This window comes from Cnephaeus nilssonii (genome assembly GCF_951640355.1).
Source record: "Cnephaeus nilssonii genome assembly, chromosome: 3".
Lineage (NCBI taxonomy): Eukaryota > Metazoa > Chordata > Mammalia > Chiroptera > Vespertilionidae > Cnephaeus > Cnephaeus nilssonii.
This window is the reverse complement of record NC_137074.1, coordinates 54,668,320-54,687,444: the sequence shown is the minus strand read 5'-3', so window position 1 is coordinate 54,687,444 and position 19,125 is coordinate 54,668,320. Positions and strand designations below refer to the sequence as shown.

The 19,125-nt window shown below is 46.7% G+C and overlaps 1 protein-coding gene across 1 annotated transcript in view; it reads right to left on the bottom strand.

The window, feature by feature from the left end:
• The window catches only part of ITGB5 (integrin subunit beta 5), a 110,672-nt gene that overhangs the window by 69,400 nt on the left and 22,147 nt on the right, over nt 1-19,125 (bottom strand). The window contains exon 4 of the mRNA XM_079766459.1: nt 6,279-6,528. Within this exon, the coding sequence (XP_079622585.1) occupies nt 6,279-6,528 (250 nt within the window). The remainder of the gene's footprint in view (nt 1-6,278; nt 6,529-19,125) is intronic.

Genomic DNA, 19,125 nt, shown 5'->3' with positions numbered 1-19,125 from the left:
CCCTGAGGCAGGAGGGAGCAAGGCCAGGGGGAGGCCAGCGGGAGGCCAGCGGGGCTGCAGTGCAGGGAATGAGGGCAAGGATGGGCTAAGAGGAGGCTGGGAAGGCAGGCTGGACCAGACTGCAGATCTGTGGATATGTTAAGGGAGCTTTTATTTCAGAACAAAAGATGAAAAATAAACACTAACCGAGGTCTGTGGGAAAGCCCTGAGCTCCAATGCAAGCCCTGTGCCTGGGAAGGGAAACAGGCTTAGCAGTTGCTAGAGATCGTGCCTCCCTGTGGCCAAGAGGCGGCTGCCAGGGCAGGTCTGGACAGGCTCCCTCCTCCTGCAGAGGCCATCTTTGGCTCCCTGAGAGGCCACTGCACTCTTCTGGGGCCCACAGTGCCTGCTCCGTCCACCAGGCGCTAGCAACTCGCTGGCTCTGGACAGTCAACCCCACCGGCACAGCGGCCACGGCTGTCCAGATGGGCAGAGGTTTCCCCACCTGCTGTCCTGTTTGTTCACTCCCTCCTCCTACCCCCAAATCTTCACCTGCACCTTGTGCTTGGACAGGTCAGACTCCTCTCACCCGTGCCTGGGGCCACCCAAACTTTTCATCCCTGTCTCGTTTTGCCAGAAAGAGAAGGGTCGTAGAAATTGCATTGCCATCTGGAAAAAGGAACGAGCTGAGTTCTCCTCTGGGGTCATCTAGGTCATGGACAGGCCTAGGAGGAAGTACATACAAACTCTCCCTTCCCTCTCTCTCTTCCTCTCAGCAGCTACTCCCTCCTGTATCGTGCTGGTCCATGATTTAGGCCGTCAGGTATGTGCTGACTGTCGCAGTTAATCAGGTTAGCTAAGGAAAGGGAGGAGAGGCGCAGAATAATAACAGCCGTTCAATGAGAAAACCAGAAGAGCTGTGACAAGCTCAGCTAAATTGGTTCAGCATTTTTTACCTTTGCTCTTTCATCCCTGAAAACAGCGATAAGTACAGTTGGCCCTTTAACAACGGGGGGTTTAGGGACACTGACACCCCATGCAGGTGAAAATCCACATATAATTTTTGACTCCCCCAAAACTTAACTACTAATAGTCTACTGTTGGCCAGAAGCTTTGAGGATAACATAAACAGTCTATTAACACTGATTTTGTGTGTTTTGTATTATATACTGTATTCTTACAATAAAGAAAGCTAGAGAAAAGAAAACGTTATTAAGAAAACCCTAAAGGAGAGAAAATATTTACAATATTGCACATATTTATTGAAAAAAGTCTTCATGTAAGTTGACTTGCACATGCAGTTCAAACCTGTGCTGTTCAAGGGTCCACCGTAGATAAATTTTTACTGCGGAGAATTACTACTAAGTAATTAGGAACTGGAAAATGTGTTGGCCAGTGAGAAGCCTTCTTTACAGAGAATTGACTTCAACCAGATTAGTCACCTCTGAAAAACAGCTTAGTTGGGGAAGGACAGACCCTGCTGAATATCGCTGGAATACAAAGTCACCTGTGACTAATCTAACCCCTGGAAGCACTGAGTGACCTTTAGATCTAGTGTTTGGGGGTCTCATGCCAGGAAATCCTTCCACCTCTGCCCTGTGTCTGCACCATAGGACCCCAGGTTAGGGCCGTGCCGGGGGGGGGGGGGGGGGAAGGTTACTAAATTAAGGGTTATGAACCAGGAAGACAAATAAAATACATATGCTTAAAGAGCCTGGAGAGCATCTCTATATATACAAGGCTAACATGCTAAGTGTCCGACCTGTCACTAAAATCAAAAACAGAAAAATTCCAGCCACTGGCCTGGGAAAGAGGGAACATCCACCCTGGGCCAAGAGTGGGATGAGTCACCCATAAAAATTGCAACTCCAGGCCCAAGCAAGTCAGAATTCTCTTCTTTTACTGTGAAAGAACTCCCCACTAAGAAATGAACAGGAAGACTAGTCCCAGGGACAGCTGGAGGGTCCTGGCAGCAGCAAACACAAAGCCGCCCCGCAGGGCGGCCAACGCACCTGGAGCCTGTGGTCCTCCGGTGAGGAGGGCTAACGCTCAGGTGCAGACCCGTGAGAAACAAACCACCATGAGGGATGCCAGCAAACTCAACCACCCGAGGGGGCAGAAATTACGGGAGAAAAATTTAAAAACACAAAGTTTAGAATGAGAAGCTCTGACACACGTGATGTTAAAAGCAAGTGGACAGAACAGGAGAGAGGAATCAAAGAAATAATGTCTGAGAATTTTCAAGAATAAGGATGTATTCTCTGATTAAACAGGCAGACCAAGTATTTCCATTTTTTGTGTGGTGAGAACATTTAAGATTTCTCTTAACAACTTTCAACTATACAAGTATAATTTCTAGTGTTGTGTTGTTAACTATCAATCCAATGTTGTACATTAGATCCCCAGAACATATTCATCTTATAACCAGAAGTTGGTACCCTTTGGCCAACATCTCTCCATTTCCTCCTCTCCACCTCCCAGCCTCTGGGAACCACCACTCTACTCTCTGTTTCTATGAGTTCGGCTTATTTTTATTTTTATTATTTTTTTTAACAAATGGAATTTTTCATTGATTGATTAGTAGTGGAAGAAGGGAGGGAGTATGGAGGAAGGGAGGGTAGGAGAAAAAGGGGAAGGGGATGGGGGAGGGGGAGAGAGGGGGAGAGAGAGAGAGAGAGAGAGAGAGAATTTGTTGTTCCACTTATTGATGCATTCATTCACTGGTTGATTCTTGTATGTGCCCTGACCAGAGACTGAACCCCCAACCTTGGCATATCGGGACAACACTCTAACCAACTGAGCTACCTGGCCAGGGCGAGTTTGGCTTTTTTTAGATTCCACGTACAGATGAGATATGCCATGTAATTCAAGAAGAGCCCAATACCTCTAGTAAAAGGAAAAGTGTTCAGAACCAGAAATAGCAATTGGATTAATCCTTCAAATCAGTGACTATCCTGTGACTCTTCCCAGTGAGACTATTCATATGACTCAGAATAGCAACTACAGTTCTTCAATCTAATGATTAAATTACACTACATCTTTTCTTTAATCCTCACCCGAGGATTAAATTGATGTTATGAGAAAGAGGAAGGGAGAGAGGGGGGAAGAGAGAGAGAAACATTGATTGGTTGCCTCCCGCCCTCCCCCCGCTCAGTCCCCAAAACTTCCTGGAGGCTGCTTCTGCTGCTCTCACCACCACAGGGAAGAACACCCTAACTGAAGATGCCATTGCATCTTGAGAACGCTGTGATTTTTCTCTCCACATTTGCTGAAGAAAAAGAACAGACAAGAATCACAATGTCTACCAGCCAGGCATTTTAACACAAACCAGTGACACAGGCCAGCTGTGAGACAAGAGGGAGTGGTGGGGACAGTGGCAGCCAAACCATAAGTGGAATTAGTCCAGCTTTACTAGACCTTCCAGTCTTTCAAGAAAACCTAGGAATCCTGGTTATTCGTGGTTAAATCTACTTTCTAAATATTGGTAACTGGTTCACAGTGCCATTAAAATTCAGAAAGGCAGACAAAGCCTATGTATAGGCCGGATCAGGCCCCAGAACAGATTACATACATCCTCGGAGCAGTGGGCCATCTCCCAGGACACGGCACACGCCCACTGCTAAGCAATGGGAGAGAAACCTCAGCCAGCTCACTGAGCCAAATAGTGACTCCCCGATGCGCTGCCCAGCTTGCAAAAGATAGATTTGCATAACTGAGATGTGACGTTTCCTTCACAACTCCCATTCTTCCCTAGATTTCCTGTCTTTCAAGCAGCTTTTCAGTGTGCCTTGTACTCACTGTCAAGACTTTTACTGTCTGCAGTTGGCTCTGCCTTCTAGGGCTTAGGAAAGGGGCTCTGAATAAGTCGTGTGTAATAACCTGAATTCAAATGCAGGGTGCCCAGAGCCAGCCCTTCATCCTCTGCCAGCTTCCAGGCTAGCAGCTCTCAGTTAGTGGGTGCTCCACAGAAGGAGGAAAGTGGAGACACAACTTGTCTATCTGGAGACAGGGCCCAATCAGAGGGCAGAGGTGAAAAGAAGCAGAGAGAATCACTATTCCGCATGAACTGCAAAATGTTTCGGTTAAGATGCTGGTGCCCCTGGTCAGCAGCAGAACGCCAATGATAGGACATGTGGTACTGGGACTCAGCTACAAAGGGCCTTCGAGACAGGACCAACGTAATAATGCCCACCGTCATCGGTAGCCAGGAGGAAGCTACACCCAGCAAATGATGACACCTAGTGCTGCTTCCTGGTTAAGGAACTCAAAGCTTCTTCTTCTCTTGTTTTTTTCCACCACTGTGTCCACTCCCAACCCTTGGGGAAGATCTACGTTAACTTCCAGGAGCCTGGACAGAAGAATCAGGAAGGATTCAGAAGAACATACACCACCAGCATAAATACCACCTCACCCCAACCACCAGCCCAACCCAGAGCTGGGAGCCGCCGAGGCTGCCAAAGACGAGCTGAGATGCTGGAAAGGCTCAGGGTGTTAGAACAGCTCTCTGCTCCTAGGGAAGCAGCCAAGGAGATCAAGAATCAAAAAATGACCTCACAGATGGAAAGAGCCTGGCTCCCTGAGTCACCGCGGGAGGGAAAGCTGCCATGGAAAGCAGTTCAACCCTCATCAGATGGTGTACCAGCAAGAGATAAACTTTCACTGTGTTGAGCGCCACTGAGATTTGTGGGTTGTTTGTTACTACAGCAGAGCCCAGCACAACCCTTAGGCACACATCAGAGGGCGGGGCGGTTTTGGAATGTATATGATTACTTACATGCAGGTAAAGTTCGTGTGTTGTAGTATGATTTGGATGGGGGGGGATATAAGTCTACCCCTTACTATTTGTGTAATCTTGGGTAAATTATTTATTCTCTCTAAGCCTCACTGTTCTCATCTTTAAAATATGGCACACACCCTAGCTGGTTTGGCTCAGTGGATAGAGCGTTAGTCTGCAGACTGAAAGGTCCCAGGTTCAATTCCGATCAAGGGCACATATCCTAGGGTTGCGGGCTTGATCCCCAGTAGGGGCGTGCAGGAGGCAGCCGACCAATGATTCTCTCTCATCATTGATGTTTCTTTCTCTCCCTGTGCCTTCCTCTCTGAAATCAATAAAAATATACTTAAAAAAATATGGTACACATCTACCTTAAAGACCTCAAAACATTATCAGATTAAATAAAATAATCCATGTAATGTATTTAGTATGATGTTTGACACTTGATAAGAACTTAAATCTTAGCTATTCCTTATCCAGGGACATCCCAAAGACTGACTAAATAAAGGTGAATGTGGAGATGAGGCAAGAAAAAGTTAGGAGTCACCACTCATTGCAGTCACATTACATTTAAAGGAATACTTGAAAGACTAGAAAAGAAGCAAACCAGCCCCCTCGAGGTTGTTAGGGGAGTTGGGGATATGACTCCTCCACCCCCCACACATATTCACCAGGGCAGATCCCTGCTCACCAGTCCCCCTTCCTTATCTTCCTCGGTCTCCAGCCTCCTTGCTAGAACCCAGTTCTTTAGACTAGAACGTGGGAGCGGAAGAGGCAAAGGCCACTCCTCCTGGCCCGTAAGGTCCTCCTATGAGCAATCTCCAGGCAAGATGACCTTAGAAGCCACATGAGGAAGATGGTGGCGTCTGGGCCCTGAGACGTGCTTGGAGGAGAGGAGCCCACTGGTCAGGAGACCCGTGTGCACTTAGGTGAGCAGGGATACACTGCCAGCAGGTTGGAGCCATTGTATACTTTGGATCTGTTTCTTGCAGCAGTTAGAAACTCCTGTTCTCTAATAATGTGTCAAACATTTTCTAATTCAAGTACTTACGTTGGGGGAAAAAATCAAGACCTTTAAAACACAGGATTTCATTTTGTGTTATCAAGGTAAGTTGTAGTTTTTTACAAACAATAAATAGACTTCGAATTCACTGATCCCAAGCACCTCAGTCACTCCAAACAAGGGGAAAGTTTAGGCAGTTCTGTTTGCTCCCTCCCTGATCACCTGGGTCTGTCACTTCCTGAGAACATTCTCCAAAATCTATTAATGTAGCAAGGAGTCCCATGCCAGGTAGGCAGGGAAACAGATGAACTACGATCATTGCATCTTTACGCAACGTTGTGACAGTTCATTTCTTCACCCAGAGGGAGAGGACAGAACTGGGTCATCGTTAACCAAATTAAACACCCAAGCCAGGTTCCCCTCCTAAGTATGTCCCCCTCAGTCCTTTCTTTGGGTTAAGTTCTCCCACTACTCCATTCCCCCACCCTTAAAGGCCCAACAGAAGGGAAGCTGGTCACTTACCCAATGCATGGGTTGGTCTGGTACCTCGGGGCCGTGTAGGAGAAAGGAGAGATGCTTTTGTCTACAAAAGACCCGAACCCCAGTCGGAAGTTGCTGGTGAGCTTCCTCATCTCCTCAGCGAGCTTGGTGCCCAGGCTCCGGATGTTGTCCAAGTCATCCTTCATGGACAGGGAGAGGTCCATCAGGTAGTACAAGTCCACGGGATAGTCCTCCACCTGCCGCACCTGCAGCTGGAAGGTAGTCTTGTCGCCTGTGCCAACAGAGAGGCCGTGCGTGTTAGAGGTCATCAACGCGCTGGGGGCTGAAGGGATGGATTTTGCTTTCACAGCTGGCCACTGCTTGCTTTTCTCCAGAGACTGTGTGTCTCTGAAGAAATATTTTTTTCTTGGAAGTAGGGTGACAGAAGGGAATATCGGTGCTGAGGATAAAGCGCTGGGCTCTCTGTCCGAACACTTGGCTCAGCATTTTTTTTTCTTTTACATAAATCCTCACCCGAGGGTATTTTTCCATTGATTTTTAGAGAGAGTGGAAGAGAGAGGAAAAGACAGAGAGAAATATCGACATGAGAGAAACATCAGTTTCTCCAACAAGGGCCCGGGCCAGGGAGGAACCTGCAACTGAGGTACATGCCCTTGACCGGAATTGAACCCGGAACCCTTCGGTCTACAGGCCAATGTTCTATCCACTGAGCCAAACCAGCTAGGGGTTGGCTCAGCATTTTTAAGGAAAGTCTTTATAACCATCTTCTTAGTGGTGTTCTGTTTTCTCAGCAAAAAGGACACTTGGGTAAGTGGTGGACAGTGAACCAGACAATTCCGTGGACATGAACTGGGTGAGAATAACTCACCAACCACACACCAACTTCAGAGAAAGGACCAGCCAAGGTGGGAATGTGGCCAGGAGGGCACTATAAAGGTGTATGTGAAATAGAAAATGGGGATGAAATTAACAGAAAGGTACAGACAAGAGTAAGGTGGGAAGAGAGTGATTACAGGGCAATGGAGGGTGGGGACACAAAGACAGCACTTAGAACACCCCCCATGCTTGTGCCAAGCCACCTATTTCTATGCCTCTAGGTATTTATTAGACAATAATATTTAGTTCTTAGGTTCGACTTTAGCTCATGCCATCACTTCGTCATGGCGGACTACTAATAGTATTTAGTTCTTGGGCATATCTGATGTTTGGGAACATTGCAGTCATAAATCAACATTATCAGAGATTATATGTGTAAATATAGGAAGACAGATTCCAAATTTTAGCCCCATCAAAAGGAGAAAAAAAGCAAGAAGAAAACACTACTAGACTTGTCCACCAGCTACAAGAAAAAGAAATTAATTTTTGGTTTTACAATAAGAAAGTCAACAGACAAAGGAAAGGGGACTTAATTCAGAGGAAAGAACCAAGGAAAGCCATTGCCTGGGAGGCGTGGCCTCTGCAGTCTCATCCCCCACCCCCAGATGCATAGGAAGGCCCAGGTCAACTCAATATCGGGAGGACTCACGCCAGCATATAATCCCAAATCATTTATAATCTCTACAAACACAGTGTTTAGACCCAATGTCAAGAAGCAAATCATACCAGGTCTTTCTATCTGCCCTTGGACTCAGCCCTTCAGAGGCACCAAGGGATGACCTAGAACTCTCTGGGTAGAAGAACTGTGCACACACAGTTGAAATCTGGACCTACTCTGTGTTCAGAGGTGCAATAGGGAGAGGCCACATCTGCCCAAGGGCACACACCTGATGTGCCGGCCTCACGTCTCAGAGAAACCAATCCTCCACTTCCAGCTGACAACGAGCAAGCTGAAGCCCTCTTGACCTTTCAGGAAAGGGAACTGATCTGCTGGGTTCCCTCTCCTCCCACCCCAGACAAGACATACTTCATTAACTAGACCGTGAAGAATAAAATGATCAAAAGATTTTAGTTCAAGTTCCAGCTCTGCCCCTCATTTTAGGGGTGCAACCTGAGCCTCAATTTCCTGAAATATAAAATAAAATTCTTTTTTAAAATAAATCTTTATTGTTCATATTATTACAATTGTTCCTCTTTTTCCCCCCATAGCTCCCCTCCACCCAGTTCCCATCCCACCCCATGCCCTTACCGCCCCCCCCACACTGTCCTCATCCATAGGTGTACAATTTTTGTCCAGTCTCTTCCTGCACCCCCCATGCTCCTTTCCCCCCGAGAATTGTCAGTCCACTCCCTTTCTATGCCCCTGATTCTATTATATTCACCAGTTTATTCTGTTCATCAGATTTTTTATTCACTTGATTTTTAGATTCACTTGTTGATAGATATGTATTTATTGTTCATAATTTTTATCTTTACCTTTTTCTTCTTCTTCCTCTTCTTAAAGAATACCTTTCAGCATTCCATATAATACTGGTTTGGCGGTGATGAACTCCTTTAGCTTTTTCTTATCTGTGAAGCTCTTTATCTGCCCTTCAATTCTGAATGATAGCTTTGCTGGGTAGAGGAATTTTGGTTGTAGGTTCTTGCTATTCATCACTTTGAATATTTCTTGCCACTCCCGTCTGGCCCACATATTTCTCACATAGTTTCTGTTGAGAAATCAGCTGACAGTCGTATGGGTGCTTCCTTGTAGGTAACTAACTGTTTTTCTCTTGCTGCTTTTAATGTTCTCTCTTTGTCTTTTGCTCTTGGCATTTTAATTATGATGTGTCTTGGTGTGGTTCTCTTTGGAGTCCTTTTGTTTGCGGTTCTCTGTGCTTCCTGAACTTGTAAGTCTATTTCTTTCACCAGGTGGGGGAAGTTTTCTGTCATTATTTCTTCAAATAGGTTTTCAGCGTCTTGCTCTCTCTCTTCTGGCACCCCCATAATTCGGATGTTGGTACGCTTGAAGTTGTCCCAGAGGCTCCTTACACTACCTTCATATTTTTGGATTCTTTTTTCTTTTTGCTTTTCCGGTTGGGTTTTTTTTACTTCTTTGTATTTCAAATCTTTGACTTCATTCTTCTGATCCTCTAGTCTGCTGTTGGATCTCTGTATGTTATTTTTTATTTCATTCAGTGTATGCTTAATTTCTAGTTGGTCCTTTTTCATATCCTCAAGGGTCTCCCTAAATTTATTGGCCTTTTCTAGGAAATTCTTGAAAAACCTTATAACCGTGGTTTTGAACTCTATATCCAGTCGTTTGCTTTCTTCCATTTCTTTCATTTGTGACCTCTTTCTTTGTCTCCACATTTTGGCTGCTTCCCTGAGTTGATAGAGTGGCTTTGTGTGCTAGGTGTCCTATAGGGCCCAGTGGCTCAGCCTCCCCAGTTACCTGAGGTGGACACTCTTGGTGCACCCCTTTGTGGGCTGTGTGCACAGTCTTGTTGTAGTTAAGCCTTGATTGTTGTTGGTATCACTGGGAGGAATTGACCTCCAGGCCAATTGGCTGTGAGGATCAGCTGTGTCTACGCTGGGAGAACTTCTGTGCTGGAGACACCCTTATGAGACAAGACTTGCAAAAGCCTCTGTGCTCAGCTTGGATGGGGCGGAGTCTCAGGGCGGAGCAGACAGCAATGGCTTCCCGTCAGCCCTGCCCTAAGAGGCCCCCCGGGTCTCAGTGTCCCACGGTAATCACTGCAAGCACCTCTGAGAGAAAGCTGCCCTCGAGTTTCGCCCGCTGCCAGACAGTCCAGTTTCTCCCCGAATGAGTCTGGGTCCCCAGAGTCTCGCCCGGAACTGGAGTTCAGCGCAGTCGGGAGCTTTTGTCTCCCTCCCGCTTGAGAAAGCCAGCCGCGCACTCAGTTGCCAGCCCTCTCCGCAGGCACGCACCTCGGTACCTCTGCCTTCTGCAGCTCCTCTGAGTCTCAGTGTGCTTTTCTCTTTCCTTCTAGTTGTAGAATTTCCACTCAGCCAGCCTTCCTGTGGTTCTGGATGATGTCCGTTTTGTCTTTTAGTTGTAGTTTTGAAGTTGTTGTGCGACGCAGCAGTATAGGTGTTTACCTATGCCGCCATCTTGCTTTCTCCTAAAATGAAATTCTTAACACAGTGTTGATTAAGGTCGTGAAGCACTCACACAAGAGAGAAGTGTTTTGTAAGCAGCAAACGCCTGCAGAAATGAAGTATGAGCGCTGTAAGTACTATTTGCAGTCCGAACCACACGCCCTGCCTGCTTCCTCTGGCTTGTTTAGCCGCCTCAAGATTGATGTAATTTAGGTTGCCTGTTGGGATAAGCCTATTTTTTAAAAACCATCCGAGTCTGACTCAGATGGAAGAGTGTTCAAGATTTCTTCCAGAATGAATTCCGAGCTGCTGCGACGTCGTCTCTGGTTCCTATCAGGCAGACAGAGCAGGGCCTCTCCCAGCCTTGGATGCCACAACACAGTGAGGGAGAGGGGGGGAGGAAGGGTGAGCTTGGGGGGAGGGGAGACCCTCCTTGGCCTTTGCATGGGCAGACCACACACCCCAGATGGCCAGAGCCTGCAATCCCATGACCTCTTTGCAGGGTCTTCAGCATTTTCTGTCGCCTGTGCCCTTCCCCCCACGTTCCCAGCCACACCTGCAATTTATCCAGAGTCCACTTCCACCTTTCTGTGAATTATCAGTAATTAACGGGTAGCCCTTTAGGACCAGGAAATGGGGACCTGGTTTGGATTCAGGGGGCTGCCCATGGGAGGGAAGCAAACACTAGCCTTTGGGAGGGGTCCCCCCCGCTGAGCTGGAATCCTGACCTTGTCACCAAGGACTCGGAGACCTCGGGCTTCTTTAACTGCTGCTCAGTTTCTGGATTAGTAACGGGAGGATGTTAATTACCGCAGGGATTACGGGAGACAGTGTATACAAACACCACCCCTTCTACACAAGGAAAACATCGGCCTCTGTCCCCCCAAAGTCAATTATTAAAGCAATTTCCTGTGGGGATAAAAAGAGAGACAGGAAATTCTGCCAGAAACTTGAGTGTGAAAGGCTGCAGCCGTGGGCATTCAATTTAACTCCAAATTTTCCAGACATGAGGTAAAGATGTGATACATAGGTCTCTCTGTATGCTACGAGGGTATCTATTTTGAAGTGAGCAACCTCTTGGCATTAGTGAAATTGATCACTAAGAAAGTGTGTGCATCTACATGATGGGGAGGCTGCAGATGTTAAAAAGAAATATCTCTCCAGTTTTCCAGAAAGGGAGTAATAGCATTAATGTTCAGAATGAGGGTTCATTGCTCCCTCAACTAGGCCCGATTTTAAATGCTACCAACTCCTCAATGGGCCATAATGGAATGTCTGCGAGGGACCGACATTCCCGGACCCATGCTGTGTGGGAGTTAAGCTGCAGGGCACTAACTCCCAACAAGGGTGGCCTCCAGGGTTAGCAAACTGATGGGGATGCTGCCCTGTGCAAGGCACCCTCTTCTGCCGAGGGAAGGGCTGGGCACATTTCCTATCTTAGCGCACATGTCTGGAGCACGTACGCTTAGCCACACTCCAACCAACAGCCAGGCACCCAGCCCTGCACCACCCGAGGCTTTAAACCAGTCACGCATCCCCTGCATCCAGCAGGGTGCAGCGGCCTCTCGCTTCCTGTGGGTGCTGGGTCTGTGCCTGCCTCTGGTGAGACCCCTCCTCCCACATGCCCCTCCTCCCTCTTCTCCACATAAGACCCTATGGGCTCGTCTCCCTGTGTGGCCGTGCCCCTTCTCTCTGCGGACATTCCATATAATCCCCCCTCAGGCCAACGGCAGGATCAGAGCAATAGGAGAAACAAACTCAAAAGCAAAGCTGATCTGCTCCTAGCACCTGTGAGGATGGATCAGCCCCTGCAAGCAGCCCCTCTCATGTGCTTCTGGTTTCTCCTGTTTCCCAGGCAGCCAGCTCCAACGGTACTTTGCACAGAATTCCTGACACCCCTCGGTTCATGACTGGAGGCTCCCCTCTCCGCCCCCCTCCCCATAATCAGGTATCAACTCGCATGCATTCCACCTGAAATGGATTTTTTTTTTTTAAAGCTTTCTTCTCTCTGCCCTCCCTTCAATAAAAAGTGAAAAGGTAGCTTTTTCCTTAGGGACGTGTATGAGATGACAAACGTTTTGGGAGAGTGAAGGGACAGAACTCCAGCAAGAACGTGTAGCTTTTTAAAGACTGATATGTTAAGGCCAAGCAGTACCTCAACAGATAAACACTCTTGACACCCCAGATAAATATAAACAGTGTTTGATGCCCCCGAATTACTCTTCTCTGCTAAAAACTGGAAGAAAGAATAGAAACATAAACATCAGCTCTATCGTAATAGGACTACAGCTGAGCGGGGGGTCAGGGCCCCAGTGACACTTGCGCTCTTCTGTTCAGTGCAGCAAAGGGAACAGAATCCCAGAATTAAATCCAGAACCAAAGAATCGCCGACTGGTCCAGTACAAGGTCCCTATGCTGCACCCCACCCCACCCCCACCCCCACCTCAGAATGCTGCCTCCGGACGGATGGCACCATGGTTGGCCTCCAGTGTCTGCCCCCACGCATCAGGGCTCATTATTCCTGGTTCCCTTGAAAATAACCTGTCTTGGACAGTTCAGGCTACTGTAGCAAGCACCATATATCGGGTGGCTTATAAACAACAGAAATTTAGTTCTCACAGTGATGAAGGCGGGAAGTCCATGCCTGCAGAGTTCTGGTGAGATCCCTCTTCCAGTTACAGACTGTCAACTTCTTGCTACGTCCTCACATGGTGCAAGAGGCTCTCCAGGGTCTCACTGTTTTTGTTTTTATTATTATAATTATAGCACTAACCTCATTCATTAGGGCTCTACCCTCATGACCTAATCACCCCTCCAAGGCCCCACCTCCTAATGCCACCGCACTGGGGTTAGGATTTTAATTTAGGAATGCTGGGGACCCACAAACATTCAGTCCACAGCAAACCCCTCACCCACCCACATCGAGTCCCTTTAAGTGTGTGCACTGCCAGCCTGGGTGGCAGAAGCCAAACCTCAGTCAGGTGACTGGCACCTCCAAAGCAGACAGACAGGAGCTGGCAGGACACACGTACCAAAAGCAAGCGGTCACCTGTAGTCTGGTAAACAGTACGGTACCAGTGTCCATTTCCTGGCTTTGGTTACATACTCTGGTTATGCAGTATGTTATCGCTGGGAAACACTGCGAAGGGGATCCAAGAACGCTCTACTATTTGTGTGACTCCTTGTGAACATAAAATTATTTCAAAATAAAAAGTTTTAGCCTGGCCGGTGTGGCTCAGTGGTTGAGTGTTGACCCATGAACCGGGAGGTCACGGTTTGATTCCAGGTCAGATCACATGCCTGGGTTTCAGGCTCGATCCCCAGCAGGGGGCCTGCAGGAGGCAGCCGATCAATGATTCTCTCTCATCATTGATGTTTCTATCTCTCTCTCCTTCTCCCTTCCTCTCTCTGAAATAAAAACATTTAAAAAATAATAAGTTTTAAAATAAAAAAAACAAAAACCCACCCTGCCAACTAAAGGTTATTTTTTTCGAGAGGCTAAGGGATTGAGGCAAATAATGACTTAAGTAAACCCTTTCTAATTGCCCCACCTCTAGCTTCTTACCATTTCAATAAACTTTATTCTAAAGTTTATGTCCTTTCTTAAGGATTTTATGTCCCTTGTTAAAGCCTTTTTAAGGTTGTTATCCTGACATTTTCAGGACTGAAAACAAAATGGAAAACATGATCCTGTGTTTATACAAAATCCTGCTTAAAGTTTGGCAGGTCCTCAAAAAGTTCAACACGGAATAACCACATGACCCAGCAATACTACTCCTAGCTATATACTCAAAATTATTGAAAACATATGTCAACACAAAAACTCGCACACGAATGTTCATAGCAGCATTAGTCGTAATTACCCCAAAGTGGAAACAACCCAAATATTCACCAATTAGAAGGTGGTCCAATGGAATATTACTTGGCCATAAAAATGAATGAAGTCCGATACGTGCTATGACATGGATGAATCTTGAAAATATTTTACTAAGTGAAAGATGCCAGACATAAAAGGCCACACATTATCTGATTTAAATGAAACATCCAAAATAAGTAAACCACAGAGTCAGAAAATAAATTAGTAGTCATCTGAGACTGAACTGGTGGGGAGGGTGGGGAGAAGGAATGACTGCTAATGGGTACAGGGTGTCTTTCTGGAGTGATGAAAATGTTCCAAAATTCGACAGTGGTGATGATTGCACAACTATGTAACTATACTACATACCACTAAGTTGTACACTTTAAATGGTGAATTATATCTCAATTAAAAAAGAAAATACAAACAAAACAAAAAATCCTGCTTAAACTAGAGGGAAATGTTTTTTTGTCTTTTTTTTTCCAGGCTTATCCTGGAACAATAATTTTGCCTGGGCGAAGTCTCTCCTCGTAAGTTGAGGCTTGTCCGTGGCTGACCTCTGATTGGCTTGTCCGTGGCTGACCTTTCATTGGCAAAGTGTTACATGTCACTCAGCAATCATCTATTAGGAGGTGTGGGGGAGCAGGCAAGGGAGGAGACGCCAGCATCGCTCAACAAGCACAATGGAAGAGCAAACTGCTGGACAGTTGCACGCCTTTCCCAGAGTCCGGGTCGCTGCTTTGAGGTCAGTATGCACTCGGTAAACTGAAGATGTTGCTAACTGCAACGTACCATTTTTCTCCTTCCCCCAAATAAATAAACATACGGGGTTTGCCTGTACTTCTCTTTAAATATTAACATTTTCAAAATGTTAAGGGGCATCACTGGCTTCAAGTGTTTCTCTATTTGAGAAACATATTTACAAGGTCCTAGATCTTTAAGCATTCATATTTTCATCAGCTCTGCTCCTAGTCTTCATCTCTACAGACTGAAACATCCTCACAATTTGGGTGTCTTCATAGGGCAGCCTGTCCCTCCATCACCTTGACCTCCGGGCAATGGGCCCTCCATCAGTACATGCCTGGGTTTCAGGACCAGAGCTACACACAGGACCAGAGCTACACACGGCACCCGCAACACTATTTTGCATGAACACAAGATCACATTTTCCATTTTACTTACAATATCAGAAACTGCATCATAATGCTTAGCAGGAGATGTGACTATACCAAGTAAGGCAAAATTTTTTCTTTAACTGAGCATACACTGAACTTCATGCATAAATAAGTATTGTGCATAATGCTAAGAGAACTTCAAGGAACTGCCATCACTCTCATCGCTTCTTTAACTCCTCTTTGGGGGAGTTAGAAGCCAGGTGATAAGTCAAACCAAACCACAATTTCTCCACCTTATAGTCACACCTTAATTCTAATTTTTAAAACTGGCATTAAAACTGTGGCATCTCTGGCTTTGTGTGACCGTCAACTCTTTCCTAAAGCAACCCCTAAGAATAAGAATTTGCCACCAAGGGAATTTCTTGGAGAGTAAATCTAGATGAGGAGCTCTAAAACTATTAAACACCGCCCCCCCGCCCTTGGTGATGACCCTAAAACCATAAACTCTTTTGGAGGGATTAATTTTGGTCCTTGTTTTCAAAGATTATTGAGTAAAAACTATACACAATTATAAATTCTCTAGAGGCCTGGTGCATGAATTTGTGCATGGGTGGAGTCCGACTGGCCCGCCTCAATGGGGGCCAATTGGGCCAGGCCAGCCCAGGGGGAGGGGACGCAGGCGGTTGGCCGGCTGGCCCAGCTCCCAGGTCAAACTCCCAGTCAAACTCCCGGTCGAACTCCCAGTTGAGGGGACAATTTGCATATTAGCCTTTTATTATTATAGGATTATAATTTATAAAAAATATGAACATGTGAATAAAAACAGAGGATCTAGTAAAAAGGAAAAATAATATTGTGTAAAGTGGATCTTTCAAAAATTTCCTTTAAGTTACTGTTAGACTGTTATTACAATAAAAAGGAAGATGCATCATTCACCTTAATTGATAACCATTCTCATCCTACACAATGTTCCAATATCTCAATAGTCCACCACAACTCCCGCATCCCTTCTAGGTCAAGGCCCTTGACCCTGAACCTGTCTGCACAGAAGGATGTGAGTTATTTCCCCAGAGCAAACGTCACCAAACATCTGCCCACACACAGGCTCAGCTGACTTTTCTACCCGCTCACACAGCTTTGTAAGGCCCCCTTCCTTCTCTCTCTCTATCTTGGTGTCTGACCGAGCAAAAAGGCTACGTGTCACTTACAGTGAGATGACTTATAAAAATAGCAACTTCAGCTAATCCCTGCACTAATCCCTGGGCCGTCTATAGTCTGTGCCTCTATCCCGCAGGGCCACTTGCATCCTTGTTTGATTCCTTATTTCCAAGATAACTCAATAGACAAATAAAACATTTCTCAAATATACAATGACTCAGGGCTCTCTCTAACGAAAACAAGAAGCAGGTGGCGTGCTTCCGAGGTGCGGAGCCGTGCTAAACCCTTTTCTGAGAAGCTGAGACTCCCTACCCAAAACTTTATCTGGCTGGGATTCTAGAATTTATGCCTGTGGCCATTACTCTTTGAAAAAAACAATTTTAACTTTTTAAAGTGCATTTATACAAAAAGCCTCATTTAAGCCTCTGATCATAGCTGTGAGGAATGAAGGTGAGAACGACCCTGATATGTGAAGGGTGGGGTAACTTGCCCGGGGCCTCTGAGCGAGGGTCAGGGCCAGAGCTAGACCCCAGACGGCCACCAGGTCCATGACCTTTCACTGTGCCAAGCTGCCCTGGCATCTAATTAAGCCACCTAGAAACAGTGGCTGCCAGGGGTTTCCTAGACAATGGCATAGAAGACAAGGCTACAAATCAATGGAACTTGGGGGGAAAGCTGCCTTCTCCAAAAAAAGAAATAATTCCTAAACAAAGAAATAATTCCTAATTGAGCCACCTGCACATCCACCTTTTGACATTGGAGAACTCTGATATGTGGATACTGGATAACAGAAGTGGTGAACTAGAAACAACTGTGAGCCCTGCCGTCAGAGACCTGGGACTGAATCCAACCGGGAGAGCTTGAGCACGTTACTCCTCACCCACAAAATGATGCTACCTACCTTGGGGTAGGCCAAATATTCAGCACATAGCTGGTGTGCACATCTGTTAGTTTCCTTACATCACAATGAACTCAAGGGCCTGCAGAGTCTCCAGGGTCATCAAACAAACCATTCTTACTCTAAAAGTGTGTCCCTTCAGAATACCACTGACTCAAATGGAATTTGCTGGCAGGAAAAAAGCACTTTTCCCCGGAAGTAGCACTTTCCCTGAAACCTGCATTAACTACATCCTCCCATAAAAAAACAACATTATTCACAATGGCTAAAGCCCATGTGTCTATCAATGGCTAAATGGATAAACAAAATACAATAGCCTATCTAATAAAAGAGTAATATGCAAATTGACTGTACCTCCGCTACACACAAGCCAATCAGGAGCAAGTATGCAAATTAACCCAACCAATATGGCTGCGGCCACGGAGAGAGCAGGAGGCTTGGGTTTTCCCGGCAATGGAGGAAGGCAAGCTTTCTGTGCACTCCGGCATGCCCAAGCCTCCACTCAAGGCTACAAAGTTTCAATTATAGAAGATAAATAAATCCCAACAAAAATGGTGGCAGCCATAGAGCTGGAGAGAGCAGGAGGCTTGGGTTTCCCCAGCGATGAAGGAAGCCAAGCTTCCGCAGCCCTGGCCTGCCTTGGTCTCTGCTTAAGGCTACAAAGTTTCAATTATAGAAGATAAATAAATCCCAACAAAAATGGCTGCAGCTACGGAGCGAGCAGGAGGCTTGGCTCCACTCAAGGCTACAAAGTTTCAATTGTAGAAGATAAATAAATCCCAGATACCAGGGCCTCCGCTTGGGTCGCTGGGGGGTGTGGCCGGCCTGCAAACTATCTCAGGCCCCTCGCCCAGGCACCCCACGCCCCAAGGACACCCCCACCCTGATCCGGGACACCCTTCAGGGCAAACCAGCTGGCCCCCACCAGTGCACAAGGCCTCTATCCTATCTAATAAAAGAGTAATATTCAAATTGACAGTCACTCCAACACACAAGATGGCTGCCCCCATGTGGTCAAAGATGGCCGCCACAAAATGGCCAGCAGGGGAGGGCAGTTGGGAGGGACCAGGCCTGCAAGGGAGGGCAATTGGGGGCGATCAAGCCTGCAGGGGAGGGCAGTTAGGGGTGACCAGGCTGGCAGGGGAGGGCAGTTAGGGGTGACCAGGCCTGCAGGGGAGGGTAGTTAGGGGCAAACAGGCTGGCAGGGGAGCAGTTAGGCATCAATCAGGCTGTCAGGGGAGTGGTTAGGGGGTGATCAGGCTGGCAGGCAGAAGCGGTTAGGGGCAATCAGGAAGGCAGGCAGGCGAGCAGTTGGGAGCCAGCAGTCCTGGATTGTGAGAGGGATGTCCGACTGCTTGTTTAGGCCTAATCCTACCAGGATCGGGCCTAAACGGGCAGTCGGACATCCCTCGAGGGGTCCCAGATTGGAGAGGGTGCAGGCTGGGCTGAGGGACACACAGCCCTGTGCACGAATTTTTTGTGCACCGGGCCTCTAGTATACATATAATGGAATATAATCCAGCCTTAAAGAAGAAGAAAATTCTGACATCCTACAGCATCAACGAGCCCTGACGACATTATAAGTGAAATAAGTCAGACACAGAAGGACAAATACTGTATGAGTCCACTTATCTGAGGGACTGAGAGCAGCCAAACCCACACAGACAGAAAGTGGGAGGTGCCTGCCAGAGGGTGGGGGGAAGAGGGAATGAGGAGCTATTATTTAATGGGTACTTAATGAGTTTCAGTTTGAGAAGATGCAATAAGTTCTGGAAACGGATCGTGGTGATGAGGGTACAACACTGTGAGTGTACTTAATGCCAATGAACTACACAGTTAAAAATGGTTAAAATGACGAACTTT